Source organism: Notolepis coatsorum, assembly GCF_963971535.1.
Source record: "Notolepis coatsorum genome assembly, chromosome: 11".
Lineage (NCBI taxonomy): Eukaryota > Metazoa > Chordata > Actinopteri > Aulopiformes > Paralepididae > Notolepis > Notolepis coatsorum.
In genome coordinates, this window is record NC_140175.1 from 19,429,425 (window position 1) to 19,444,776 (window position 15,352).

The following is a 15,352-nucleotide window of genomic DNA, read 5'->3' on the forward strand; positions in this document are numbered from 1 at the left end:
CCGCGGGCGACATCGCAGACCACTATACCAAGAGGTGAATTCACTTCTTGGTAACGTGTCTGTAGGCCTTTTAAGGGGGAGTGAGTTTAACTTGCAGTACCGCTAACGTCCACAGACTTGAAGTCCATCGTGACTGTGGATATACTCGCGGTACCTCCTGCTCTGCCCCCTTGGTAGTGGATCAGGGGGGAACTAGAGGGTGGACAGTGAGGGCTCTGCTCTGCTCCCTTGGTAGTGGACCAGGGGAGCTAGAGGGTGGACAGTGGGGGCTCTGCCCTGCCCCCTTGGTAGTGGACCAGGGGGGAACTAGAGGGTGGACAGTGAGGGCTCTGCTCTGCCCCCTTGGTAGTGGATCAGGATGAGGAGGGGGGGGCTGCAATGAGACTCTGGCTTGATAGTGTCTAGATCCCATAGCCGGGAAGGACGTTTTGTTTTATATATATATATATATATATATATATATATATATATATATATATATATATATATATATATATATATATATATATATATATATATATATATATATATATATATATATATATATATATTTTTTTTTTTTTTTTTTTTTTTTTTGTGTGAGTGTTTAACATTGATTTGTCATTATCATACGTCGTAATTGACGTATGATAAACTCCGCCCTCTTTTCCTGATCCACCAATTGCAACTGTCACGTCCCTCTGACAAACTTCTGTCTGTCCAAGGATCCAGAAAAGAGGGCGGGTTGGAGACAGGTCAAATCTCTATTTCTGTGCAGTTTTTAGTTTCAGACGTCTGTTTGTCTATAACCCCTTTAAACCTAAAACGCCTGCTAATAATCCATTATATAGCCTGTATATATATACACACAAATGTGTTTCCCGGTTTCAATGGGTTTTAATATGGTTGAATTCAGAATAGAAACACAGTCGCTGGCCAAACAATACCTTCAAATGTGGTTTAAAAAAAAAAACACGATTGGTCACATTTCGATTGGACATGTCTATCCAACAGCGTATGAAGCTTAAAATACGTCCGTGTCCACGGTTCAAAGGGAACCAAAATTATAGAGCAAGTAACATATTCCCCTCCGGTCCCACACGGCCCTCATGTATGTGTGTGTGTGGCGTCGGCAGAGGGACTGAATGAGCCTCTCCCTCCACATTGTTGTGGTGCTGCGTCTCTCAGCGGCTGCAGGGATCTCTCTCTGGTGCCGGTTTGCTGTTGTGGTGACGTTGGTTTTCATGCTTTGTTGTGGCGACTGAAACCCACACTAGTCCCAGTCCTGCTTCAGTCATGTGAGTTCAGCCCACCAGAACCCACACTAGAACACATTATGTCTTTACTACTATGCACTCATCACTGCAGCACCCACGTTTCAGCACTGTTTGATGAACATTGTTACTCTGCTGAAAGAGTTGTAGCCTTCCTGCTGACTTGTCGTACAGAACCTGTAAGTCGCTTTGGATAAAAGTGTCAGCTAAATGACAAAATGTCTGTGTCTGTGTCTGTGTCTGTGCCTGTGTGTGTGTGTGTGTGTGTGTGTGTGTGTGTGTGTGTGTGTGTGTGTGTGTGTGTGTGTGTGTGTGTGTGTGTGTGTGTGTGTGTGTGTGTGTGTGTGTGTGTGCGTGCGTGTGTGTGTGTTTGTGTGTGTGTGTGTGTGAGCCACAGTGTTGATGAGTGCCTCTGTCAAACAGGCAATGGCTCTCTGGAGACGTTTGGGCAGAGATGTTTGACCCAGGTTTAGTGACTGATCACATCGGTAAACAGACATGACAGTGTGTATGTGCGTGTGCGCGCGCGTGTGTGTGTGTGTGTGTGTGTGTGTGTGTGTGTGTGTGTGTGTGTGTGTGTGTGTGTGTGTGTGTGTGTGTCACCACTGTTGGGGCATGTGTTTGGACTGCTGGCTCTGCACTTAGTTTATTTGCCATCCAAGAAGGATAGACAGGCAATATATTTGCCTACAGGCTCATACTGGGTGGTATGGTGGCACGCACACACACACACACGCACACACACACACACACACACACACACACACACACACACACACACACACACACACACACACACACACACACACACACACACACATACACACACACACACACACACACACACACAGACACACACACACACACACACACACACACACACACACACACACACACACACACAGACACACACAGACACCCTCACACTCCCGCACACTCTCTCACATCATATACACAGTAGAGGAGCCCAGTGACATTTTGTTTGACATTAGGCAGCTGTGATGGAAGTAGGCACTACTGCACTGCAATTCCAGTCCCACTGCTGTAGAGATGAACTTCCTCCAGGTTCTGTCGGTCACGTTCCGATACGCATCACCATAATCATTGTGTTTCTGTCGTGACCACGAGATACCGGCGAGTCGACGCACTGATACCAACGCAGCTATCGGACAACAGCGATCCTACACGTCGTGAAGATGGAGCGTCCTTATCTCCGCGCCGCTTCCTGCGCATCAGTCAGCTGGTCGTGAACGGAGGCTCCGATCCACCTGGGAGGGCTTAAGGCAAATCCCCTCGCAGGGAGGTGGGGAAAAGCCTCAGAGAGATTTCCCCTTTGTCTCTTATATCTTATCTGCTCCTTTCTCTTCGCTCCGTCCCTCCCCCGTGTCTGCCCTGTGTGTGTTTATCCTGGCTGGAAGTGTGTTTAGATACCAGAGATCGTTGACAATCCAGGCCGTGTGGCCGTTCTCCTTAATGTTTACTCTGCAGCCCCTGGAGTGTCAGGACACTGTCTGGGCCGGCCAGGAGTGGAGCCTGACTCGAGGACACTGCCTGGGCCGGCCAGGAGTGGAGCCTGACTCCGAGGACACTGCCTGGGCCGGCCAGGAGTGGAGCCTGACTCCGAGGACACTGCCTGGGCCGGCCAGGAGTGGAGCCTGACTCCGAGGACACTGTCTGGGCCGGCCAGGAGTGGAGCCTGACTCGAGGACACTGTCTGGGCCGGCCAGGAGTGGAGCCTGACTCCGAGGACACTGTCTGGGCCGGCCAGGAGTGGAGCCTGACTCCGAGGACACTGCCTGGGCCGGCCAGGAGTGGAGCCTGCCTCGAGGACACTGTCTGGGCCGGCCAGGAGTGGAGCCTGACTCGAGGACACTGTCTGGGCCGGCCAGGAGTGGAGCCTGACTCCGAGGACACTATACCAGTGCGGGTCGGGTCGGGGTGAGTCCCACGGCGAGTGCATCTGGGGACCGGATTCTCCGCCCATGTGGTCGAGGGGCGTGTCAGTGTTTAGATGTGGATCACACAAACGTACATGGATACAAACACGGGCACATCTGTTGTTTGAATCTGGTGTTCAAACATAACCCTACACGGAAATACAATACCACACACACACACACACACACGAGCGACCACCAATACTCACAGGCTCAATGACAGCAGGCTCTCCCTTCTCTCCCTTCTCGCCACGGGCGCCGTCGACCTGCCACGGCACAAACAAGCACAAACACAATGAGTATCACGCTCTTCCTTGTTGTCATCATCATGCCTGTTACTACTTCTGTTAAACATCTAGCCGCCGGCATATTATCCACCAAGACCAGTGCAGCGACTGTTCAGAGGATGTGCGTGATGAACGGAACTTGATTGTTCTACTACGCTATTCCTTCTAACTTTCCTGCTGCGTCAGATTCATGTTTAATTGTCTCGCCATGTTGTTTGACATAATTGTATTGCCTCTAGGACTAGGTGGTTGTATGTAAAGAACTGTGTTTTGTAACCACAGGTAATATTAAGTAATCCACAAAATGATTGTAAAACATGAGCAGAACAGCGAACTTGTCCTCCTGTCTCACCTGTCTGTAATACTAGTGTCTCACCTGTCTGTAATACTCCTGTCTCACCTGTCTGTAATACTAGTGTCTCACCTGTCTGTAATACTCCTGTCTCACCTGTCTGTAATACTCCTGTCTCACCTGTCTGTAATACTAGTCTGTCTCACCTGTCTGTAATACTCCTCTCTCACCTGTCTGTAATACTAGTCTGTCTCACCTGTCTGTAATACTCCTGTCTCACCTGTCTGTAATACTAGTCTGTGTCACCTGTCTGTAATACTCCTGTATCACCTGTCTGTAATACTCCTGTCTCACCTGTCTGTAATACTCCTGTCTCACCTGTCTGTAATACTCCTGTCTCACCTGTATGTAATACTCCTGTCTCACCTGGCTGTAATACTCCTGTCTCACCTGTCTGTAATACTCCTGTCTCACCTGTATGTAATACTCCTGTCTCACCTGGCTGTAATACTCCTGTCTCACCTGTCTGTAATACTCCTGTCTCACCTGTCTGTAATACTCCTGTCTCACCTGTCTGTAATACTCCTGTCTCACCTGTCTGTAATACTCTCCTGTCTCACCTGTCTGTAATACTAGTCTGTCTCACCTGTCTGTAATACTCCTGTCTCACCTGTCTGTAATACCTGCCTGTCTCACCTGTCTGTAATACTCCTGTCTCACCTGTCTGTAATACTAGTCTGTCTCACCTGTCTGTAATACTCCTGTCTCACCTGTCTGTAATACTCTCCTGTCTCACCTGTCTGTAATACTCCTGTCTCACCTGTCTGTAATACTCGTCTGTCTCACCTGTCTGTAATACTCCTGTCTCACCTGTCTGTAATACTCCTGTCTCACCTGTCTGTAATACTCATCTGTCTCACCTGTCTGTAATACTCATCTGTCTCACCTGTCTGTAATACTCCTGTCTCACCTGTCTGTAATACTCCTGTCTCACCTGTCTGTAATACTCCTGTCTCACCTGTCTGTAATACTCCTGTCTCACCTGTCTGTAATACTCATCTGTCTCACCTGTCTGTAATACTCTCCTGTCTCACCTGTCTGTAATACTAGTCTGTCTCACCTGTCTGTAATACTCCTGTCTCACCTGTCTGTAATACCTGCCTGTCTCACCTGTCTGTAATACTCCTGTCTCACCTGTCTGTAATACTAGTCTGTCTCACCTGTCTGTAATACTCCTGTCTCACCTGTCTGTAATACTCTCCTGTCTCACCTGTCTGTAATACTCCTGTCTCACCTGTCTGTAATACTCGTCTGTCTCACCTGTCTGTAATACTCCTGTCTCACCTGTCTGTAATACTCCTGTCTCACCCGTCTGTAATACTCCTGTCTCACCTGTCTGTAATACTCTCCTGTCTCACCTGTCTGTAATACTCCTGTCTCACCTGTCTGTAATACTCCTGTCTCACCTGTCTGTAATACTCCTGTCTCACCTGTCTGTCTGTAATACTCCTGTCTCACCTGTCCGTAATACTCGTCCGTCTCGGCGGGCAGAACCTTGCCCTCCTGGTCTCCGTAGTCTCCGTAAGCGTCGTAGATGTCCTTGTCCATATCTCCATAGTCGGTGATGTGCTCCTCCGTGAAGCTGTCCGCGTCAGTGTAATCCGCGTCGCCCTCCGCGCCCGCGCCCGTCCCGGTGGCGACGGACCCCCCGGCTCCGGTGCCGGCGCTGGCCGACCCGCCTCTGCTGCTGGACCCTCCTCCCGTCGACACGGCACCGCCCCCCAGGTTGACGGTGCTGCTGCTGGAGCCTCCTCCTCCTGCTCCTCCTGCTCCTCCTCCTCCTGCTCCTCCTGCTCCGCCACCGAGGTTGACAGTAGAGCTGCTGCTGCTGCTGCTACCTCCACCTCCACCTCCTCCTCCACCTCCACCGAGGGTAATAGTAGAGCTGCTGCTGCCAGCACCACCACCACCACCTCCAGCACCGCCTCCGATAACAACGGTAGAACTGCTGCTACCACCAGCGCCGCCGCCGCCACCACCAGCGTTGCTGCTGCTGCTGCTGCTTCCTCCACCCACGGTGTAGTGTTTGTCCTCTCCGTAGTCGTATCCTTCACCGTAGCTGTCGTCGTAGGCAGTCGCGTCCTGATGCAGATGAGAGGAGAAGAAATAGCGTCACGAGGTAGAATTGTGACTTCATGAAAGGAATGACTGTGAGTTCTACTGGATTCAAGGAGACACAGCGTGTCAGATATTTGTAATATATCGCTTATCAACACAGTTATCTGTCCAATCAATCAGACAAGCAGCTATAAGAACCTCTAGTTAAAGGAGCTGTAAGAGGCAGTACTGTCTATCTGTATGTTGTGTGTGTCATATGATGAATTGAAAATGGGGGACCCTGATGTAAACAAGACGAAAGTCTTTCTCTGGTCTGCATCCCCTAACAATTGTATGTATTGAGCTGTACTGTACTGTACCCATTCTGCAATCTGTTAATAAACTTTTCAATCAATCAATCAGGTATTTTCTTGTTAAAATAAGTGTTAAGTAGCTCTACATTCCAACATCACTGATATGTTTTGTCAGTAACACGGGTCTCCCAGTCCCTCCGCTCTGCAGTAAACACAAAATACATTTCCTGGTGTCCCTTCCCACTTTATCCAATCAGGGGAGAGAACCCTAGATATACCCTAGAGATTTTATTTATCCCTGGCAGATTATTTTACTTCAAGCTCATATTTGCTTATAACTAGTTTTTATTTCTTATTTTTGTCAGACCATTTTTGCAGTGTGGATAAAGTGTATTTTCAGTTTACTGCAGAGTGGAGGGACTGGAAGACCCATGTTACTGACCAAACACTCTCGCTATATCAGTGATGGCTGTCAAAACGTAGAGATATTATTTTAACACGTAGACCAGTTATTCGATCGAACAAAAACAAACCACTGACGGCACCTTTAATTAAGGTCACACTTGTAAAGGAGGAGCGAACGACGAAGCCAAACTCACCGAGGTCTTGTTGCTTATGACGCTGGTGACGGTGTGACTCCCTCCTCCGCCGGTGATGACCTTCCTGTCGATGCCCGCGCCGGTGCCCAGGTCGACCTTCGACCCTATACCCAGGTCCAGCTCGCCCCCGGCCCCCGTGCCGGTGATGGTGACGCGGCGGGAGCTGTCGGTGGTGTCGGGTGCCACCGTGGTCTCGTCGTAGTAGGTCTCGTAGTTGCCGTAGGTGTCGTAGCTGTCGTAGGGACTGGCCTCCTCAGCGGTGCCAGTGCCGGTGTTGGCGCCAGTACCGGCGCCGGCGGAGCTGCTGGAAGAGCTGGACGACGACGAGGTCAGGACCTTGCCCTCGGCACCAGCTGCAACCGCGGCGGCCTGCTTGATCCCTGCCTCCTTCACCACGCTGGTGACCACGCGGTCTCCCTCTGTCACCTGGAGGGCACAGGGAGGACGTTTCTGTTTGTAACCACACGGCTTGACACCAAAACAACCGGTGCCGTGAACAACACCGATCACACCGATCAACGCGAGACGTGAGCTTTTAGTGACAGAAAGACAGGGGCCCGGTTATCAGACTACTCTACAACCGTGGGCACGGATTGCTGCCAATTTGCTGGAGAGCTAACGGCTGGTGAACTTGAGAACTGTTAGGGCTACCTGGCTGACTCTTAATAATAAACACTGTTAGGACTATCTGACTCTTAATAATAAACACTGTTAGGACTATCTGACTCTTAATAATAAACACTGTTAGGACTATCTGACTCTTAATAATAAACACTGTTAGGACTATCTGACTCTTAATAATAAACACTGTACGGACTCTGGTGGAGTGTGTTACTACGGTTTGGACCATGTAGCTACACCATCATCACTATTACTACTGTCTGATTGAATCCTGCTACCCAGTACTGTTCACTACTACTACCGCCATCACTATTGTCATTATTACTTGCACTTTCTTCTATTATTCTATTATCTATGTACCTATCTATGGGGAGCATGTCTATGTTCCCCGGGTCCTATGTTCCCCGGGTTCTATGTTCTCCGCTTTAATTGATTGATTGATTGAAAATTTTAGACCACCAGCCCTGATTCCAAACTCTAACCTTAACCAGTTCGAAAGAGGGCCTAAGCTTAACCGTTCGAAACAAGGCGGACATTAATAATTAATAAAATAATAAAAATAATAAAAATGTATAAAATTGTCAATCTATTAATCAATCAAAGCGGGGAACATAGACCCCGGGGAACAAAGGACCCGGGGAACATAGGGATGATCCCTATCTATGTACCCCCCCCCCATGCTGCTATGACACTTGAATTCCCCCAAGGGGATTAATAAAGGAAACACTTGAACGAAACTATTCCTGGTTCGGGAGGAAGAACAAGTACGTTTGGAAAGTAGAACATGTGGACTGAAAACACGGATCTGCCCGATGGAGGCGTAAAAAAGAGACGCCGGTGGAGACAGAGAGGAGAGGACGGCGGGCTACCTTGACTCCTTCCGTGACGGTCTCCTCGGCGTCGGCGGTGGACTCGTAGGGCTTGTCCGAGTCCTCGTAGTAGGGGTACTCATAGTAGTAGCTGTCCTCCTCCGTGTTCTGTTCGGGGGATCAACACATTTTTTATTTATACATTACATATTTTATAATAAATAATAATAATAATTCATTACATTTATATAGCGCTTTTCTAGACACTCAAAGCGCTCCCCACAATGTATGGTGTACTGTAAATGGCCTCCTTCACCACCACTGGTAGCACCCAAACTTGGGCTACGCAGGCTCAATGGCTGCCATACACACTGGCACCAGGCACACATCACACGACTACACAATGGCTGAACGGCTTAGGAGACAGGGAGTGATATCAGCCAATTAAGGGGGCAGGGATGATTAGGTGGCCTTGATGTCAGAGACCTGATTGGGAATTTGGCCAGGAACGTCAGGGAACCCCCTACTCTTTACGATAGGCGTCAGAGATTCAGAGATTCAGTCAGGACCTCGGTTTAGCGTCTCACCCGAAGCAGTATGTCTACATTACTGCTGTGAAGCACTTTGGGCTGCAATTCTTGTATGAAAGGTGCTATACAAATAAAGTGTATTAATATTATTATTATTATTATTATTATTATTATTATTATTATTATTATTATTATTATTATTATTATTATTATTATTATTATTATTATTATTATTATTATTATTATTATCATCATCATTATCATTATCATTATCATTAGAATTAGCATTAGCATTAGCATTAGCATTAGCATTGGCATTGGCATTAGCATTATCATTATCTCAGGTCCACTGCCCTTTTCTGATAAACATGGGGTGGGACATGAACTTTATCCGCCCCCGCTGGCTACCCCTCTGGCTGAAGGTTTACTGCATGTACTGGGAAATTCCTTTCATTGACAATCGATCTACTTTGTGACAGACGAGCGCTGTTTAAACAGGGATGGGATTCATCCAAACGAGGACGGAAGCCAAGTTACTCTCATCATCAAACATGCTGTGAACATTACAACCTCTCTTGCGGGAGAGCCAGACACTTCTATGCCCTCCGCTTGAGGTTCAAGCGTGCCAGTGAGATTTCGTAACCCGTACAGACCTTTCGATGGACTCCTTTGATCCCTTTGAGGTGAGCGATGTACCACTCCTCTGATTATTCCCACTCTAGTCACAGTTAGACTCCCTATTCATTATTCAAATCATACCGTTGCTGCCTTCCTGATTTAATTCCAATCCCCTGCAGCCCTCTACCTTCTACTTCTGATCCCAATGTTCAAACTGATCCCATCTCTTTATTTAACCCACTTACCTTTCATAACAGAAAGGGATTATGGATAATTAATTTGGATATCAGAGGCTTACTTAAAAAAAATTGATATTATATATTAGATAATATAACACATATGAATGTGTGGATTCTACAGACCTGATGTCTGTGTAGAACCTGATGTCCAAGTGAATCAATGACCTGGACGTACTGTAGCTCTACTGGGCTACGACTTGTACTACAGAGTGGACAGAATGGGCCGGGGGGAGGAGGAGGAGGAGGGGTGTTTATGTATGTTGGATCAGGTTTTCTCCGTGACAGTTTTAGATGATGTTACAAGACCGAGTTGTTTTGACTTCCTTGCTCTGAGGGTTCGGCCGGGGGCCTCGTGTGGTTGTGGTTGGGGGCCACAGACCCCCCCCTGTCTGCCGACCCGGGTTCCATCGCATCAACAGCGGAGCGGTGAGCTGATGTGGGTGTTGTGGGTGACTTTAACCATGACTGGCTAAACGATACATCCGATTGTCTATGTTATCATGTTAAAATAAGTGTTAGGTACAGGTGGCTCTGCATTCCAACAGCCATCACTGATACAGAGTGTTGGGTCAGTAACGTGGGTCTCCCAGTCCCTCCTGCTCTGCAGTAAACAGCCATCACTGATACAGAGTGTTGGGTCAGTAACGTGGGTCTCCCAGTCCCTCCTGCTCTGCAGTAAACAGCCATCACTGATACAGAGTGTCGGGTCAGTAACGTGGGTCTCCCAGTCCCTCCTGCTCTGCAGTAAACAGCCATCACTGATATAGAGTGTCTGGTCAGTAACGTGGGTCTCCCAGTCCCTCCGCTCTGCAGTAAACACAACATACATGTTCTGGTATCCCTTCCCACTTTATCCAATCAGGAGAGAGAACCGTAGATATATTTTTTACTTATTTCATGAAATCTTGCCATGTCAAATGTGCTTACTGCACTGGCAGATTATTATACTTGTTTCAAGGACACATTTGCTTAAAACTGGTTTTTATTTCTTATTTTTGCAGTGTGGAGTTCTCCTGATTGGATACGGTGGGAACAGGATATCAGAAAAACTATTTTCTGTTCACTGGAGGGACTGGGAGACCCATGTTACTGACCAGACAATCTATACCAGTGATGGCTGTCAGAAGGTAGAGCAATTATTGTATATAACAAAAAGGGAGCCTTTACACTGGCTGTCATTTAGACAACTTAAAATTAAATGTACTTTAAATGTGTATTAAATGTTGTAGCTGGGAGAAAAGCCAAATCCAATTATTAGTTAGATCTAATCTTACTCAAACCTGGCACAAAATTCTAACAATAAAAAACACTACTTCCCTACCTACACATATCAAATAGGTGACTGTTGAGCTGGTTAGATAGAAAGGCTTGTGGGCTGGTTTCATAATTATTTATTTGAGAGGCGCCAGTGTGTGAAGTCTCAAGTGTGGAAGTGCCCAGTAATGAAGCCGGTAATAAAGGGATTTCCGCAAGGATACATTTTGGGCCTCTATTCTATTCTATTAATGATATTGTCTCTTTGTTGAGTGGTTGTCAAGCCCATCTTTATGGTGATGCCACTAGTGTGTATTGTATTGCTGACTCTGTCCAACTGGCCATTGAGAACTTGCAACTTTCCTTTAATGCTCTTCAGGAAACGCTTATTGATCTTAAATCGGTACTTAATATAAGTAAAACAAAATTCATGCTCTTCGTCTATCTGTCTTAACAGTTCATTTCCCTTTATTTTTATTTGTGTTTTGACACAGATTTGTATCTATGACTGTAATCGCGACATCATTGCAAAGGAGGGAAAACCTTGATGATTCTTTCGAGAGTAAATAAAGGTTTAAAATTAAATTGGGAGAAAGAACATTGATGATCGCAGGGAACAAACACAACATTGGGAGAGAGGGATGGAGAGAGAGAGAGAGAGAGAGAGAGAGGGAGAGAGAGAGAGAGAGAGAGAGAGAGGGAGAGAGAGAGAGAGAGAGAGAGAGAGAGAGAGAGAGAGAGAGAGGGAGAGAGAGAGAGAGAGAGAGAAAGAGAGAGAGAAAAGAAAGATGGCACAGAGACACAGAAGGCAGAGAGAGAGAGAACATTAAGTATTGATCATTACAGGGAACAAACACAAAAGAGAGAGAGAGAGAGAGAGGGGGGGGGTATTAAGTATTGATGATTAAAAACATCAATCACGGAATACGTGCTACTGTGTGTGCTGCTATCGCCGCGTCGTCAGTCATCCGGATGTGGGGCTGTGGCTGGCTGGCCCCAGATCAGTCCTCCTCGATCAGACCGACGCGTGCAGGAATGTCGACCCCTGTCCCACCACCTCCCCCCCCCGCCGCTCTCTAAAGCCTCAGCAGGACCTCTGTGTCTCTGTTGCGACTTGTTATCTCGTGGATGACAAATCACTTTCCCCGCTGGTTTTCGAAACGAGCCTGTCACACCTTTAGTTAGACGGACGGGGGAGGGGGGGAGGGGGGGGGGGGGGGGGGGTTTCTGTGGACCGAGGGTGAGCTCCTTCTCTAATCCCTCTAACTGTCCCGCTCGCCGTGTGTTTACCGCCCCTGGGGCACAGCGCGGGTCAGCGGGGGGGGGGGGAGACACAGTGGGATTGTTCTCCGCGGACGGAGTGACGGATTGACAGAAAGCAATTTGAGACGTGCTCAGGGGTGTTTGAGAAAGAGCGGAGCCGTTGGCTAACCATGTGGCTGTTTTGTCATGGGGTTTGCTGTACAGTATTATGTCATGGGAGTGTATAGGGAGAGGAGGGGGGAACGGCGGTTCACAAAAAGGTTTCGTTGCAACAGGTTTACTCACCAAGGAAAGGGGTGGGATCAGCACCTAAGTAAGCGAACGGGCGTCAAAACTTTGTGATTTTAGCCTTTTGAAGGCATTCTTGAGCGCCACGTTGCACTCGTGCATCATTATACAGCAGGCAACCGTATTATACCGTCATTAATGTCCCAAAAATGCTCCAGTATAGGGGGGAGATGCAGGCTTAGGCAGGCCGTGGTGTCATTCCTGCATAGTATTAACTATACTGCATAGTATAGAGTTCATCATAATAAGCTCTTTCTCTTCAGTCAGCACTTTGCACTCCGGCACAGCGGCGCATAGTCCGTTTCCATCAGCGAAACAGCTCTCTCCAGCATTATGTCGAACCCAGATCTGATTAGGGTATTAAGAGACTTTTTATGGATTAGAGGAAATGAACTTCTTTGAGTATTTCAGCCAGGAGAGGCTTTAGTGGTCTTTTCGCCCGGAGTGAAAGCCCCTCCGCGATGACCCGATAACGACCTTCGAGTACAGCTGCCTCAGTCATTGTAAATGCCAAAAAATGCGTGGAAAATCCCTGTGAAATCGCTGTTAAGTCATTAAAGCCGCCGTGCTCTATAAAGACACTCGAAATGTGAGAGTAGATCAACACATTAGGAGGACAAAGACATGGGAATCACACTGATAATGTGGACATTGTAAAAATGTATTTGTACTATTATGCACTTTGCTACTAAGAATCTACCTTGCTTATGTTATTACCTACTATGCTAGTTTGTTTATCCTACTATGCACCCAAGACTGTAGCACTCAAGTTAGACACAAGTTAAGTTAAGTTAAGTTAAGTTAACTTACGTTGACCCTTTATTAATCCCCTTGGGGGAAATCCATCCTCTGTATTTGACCCATCCTAACTATTTAGGAGCAGTGGGCAGCCACACAGTGCGGCACCCGGGGACCAACTCCAGCTGTACTGTCTGTACCTCGGTCAAGAGCCCGACTCCAGCTGTACTGCCAGTACCTTGGTTAAGGGACCCGACTCCAGCTGTAATGACCAGTACCTTGGTTAAGGGACCCGACTCCAGCTGTACTGCCAGTACCTTGGTTAAGGGACCCGACTCCAGTTGTACTGCCAGTACCTCGGTCAAGGGACCCGACTCCAGTCGTACTGCCAGTACCTTGGTCAAGGGACCAACTCCAGCTGTAATGCCAGTACCTTGGTCAAGGGACCAACTCCAGCTGTACTGCCAGTACCTCGGTCAAGGGACCCGACTCCAGCTGTACTGCCAGTACCTTGGTCAAGGGACCAACTCCAGCTGTAATGCCAGTACCTTGGTCAAGGGACCAACTCCAGCTGTACTGCCAGTACCTTGGTCAAGGGACCAACTCCAGCTGTACTGCCAGTACCTCGGTCAGGAGACCAATTCCAGCTGTAATGCCAGTACCTCGGTCAAGGGACCAACTCCAGCTGTGATGCCAGTACCTCGGTCAAGGGACCGACTCCAGCTGTAATGCCAGTACCTCCGTCAAGGGCCCCGGCAGGTGTATTATATACCTAGCATGCATGTCTTTTGGTGCCAGAGTTGTACCCTTTGGATAAAAGCGGCAGCTAATTGATTACATGATGTAGCGTATTGGAACGTGAGGTTCTGATATGATTTATTTAATATATCTGCATTGTTTTATCCCACTTTTTATGCTTTGCTATTGCTGCTTGTATTACACAGATTTTATGTTTTATTTCTTACTAAATGTAAAGCACTTTGAACTGCAATCCCCCTGTATGTAAACGGCGAGCATCGGGGGGGGGGAGGCGGTAGGTAACTCACGTATTCGTCCGTGTTGGGGTCCTGGTTCTGGGGCTGGTCGGGGATGGGCACCTCGCAGTCTGGGCTGTAGTGCTCGCAGTAGTCATAGGCAGCCCGGTGGTCGTCTACGATCATCAGCTGCTGGATGTCTCCCTGGAAACCAGAAGAAGAAGACAGGAAACAATGAGGCCCATGGTCACACAGGGGATGTAAACAAACACACAAATAAATGCAGTGGTTGGTCTCAACCCTTATGGGGGCAATACAAGCACATCGATAAATCACATGGAGGGGAAACATCTGTCTGTGACATCACCATGCACACACGCAGAACAGCGTTTCTGAAAGTAGGTCACGTCTCTGGATGACTACGGGACTAACAACTACGCTGTTTCTGGAGTCCAACAATTAGTGCCCGCTATCTCAGCTGAGCGGAGCTGCAGAACGTGAGGGAAGAGAGAGAGAGAGCGGAGGTCCAGGAGGAGCGAGAGAGAGAGAGAGAACATGAGGACCCTTGATTTATGCCGTGCACGTGGATACACACACGCAGATACACACACAGCTACACACGCAGATACACACACACAGATACACAAACACAGATCTACACACACAGATACACACGTAGAAACATACAGATAGACACACACACAGAAACATACAGATACACAAACACAGATACACACGTAGAAACATACACATACACACACACATACACACACAGATATACACACAGGTACACACACAGATACACAGATCCACACACACAGAAACACACACAGATACACACACAGATACAAACACAGCTATACACACAGTTATACACACAGCTCTAAAAACAAAATTACAAACATCTCAAAACAAACTGGTCAGACTACTGTTTGACCTTACTCCTAGAACCCACCTCACCCCTGCCCACTTTGACAACCTAGGATGGCTTAGAGTAGACGACAGAGTACAGCAACTTGCAATGGGCCTGGTCTACAAGATACACTACACCACTAAGGTACCCATGTACATGTCAAAATACTTCCCAAAGGTCAGTGAATACCACGATCACAACACCAGAGGGAGCTCCACAAATCATGTTAAACCCAGATTCTGCTCAAACAAGGGACTAAACACGTTTCGCAATTATGCCACATCAATGTGGAACGCCCCCTACCCAAAGCTGTAAAGGAATGTGAA

The 15,352-nt window shown here is 47.7% G+C and overlaps 1 protein-coding gene across 1 annotated transcript in view; it reads right to left on the minus strand.

The window, feature by feature from the left end:
* col5a1 (procollagen, type V, alpha 1) overlaps window positions 1–14,317 on the minus strand; it is an 89,550-nt gene extending 75,233 nt beyond the window's left edge. The window contains 5 exon segments of the mRNA XM_084325180.1: window positions 3,400–3,456; window positions 5,288–5,911; window positions 6,780–7,205; window positions 8,270–8,377; window positions 14,186–14,317. Of these exon segments, the coding sequence (XP_084181306.1) occupies window positions 3,400–3,456; window positions 5,288–5,911; window positions 6,780–7,205; window positions 8,270–8,377; window positions 14,186–14,299 (1,329 nt within the window). The 5' untranslated portion in view covers window positions 14,300–14,317.
* Between the last annotated feature and the right edge of the window lie 1,035 nt (window positions 14,318–15,352).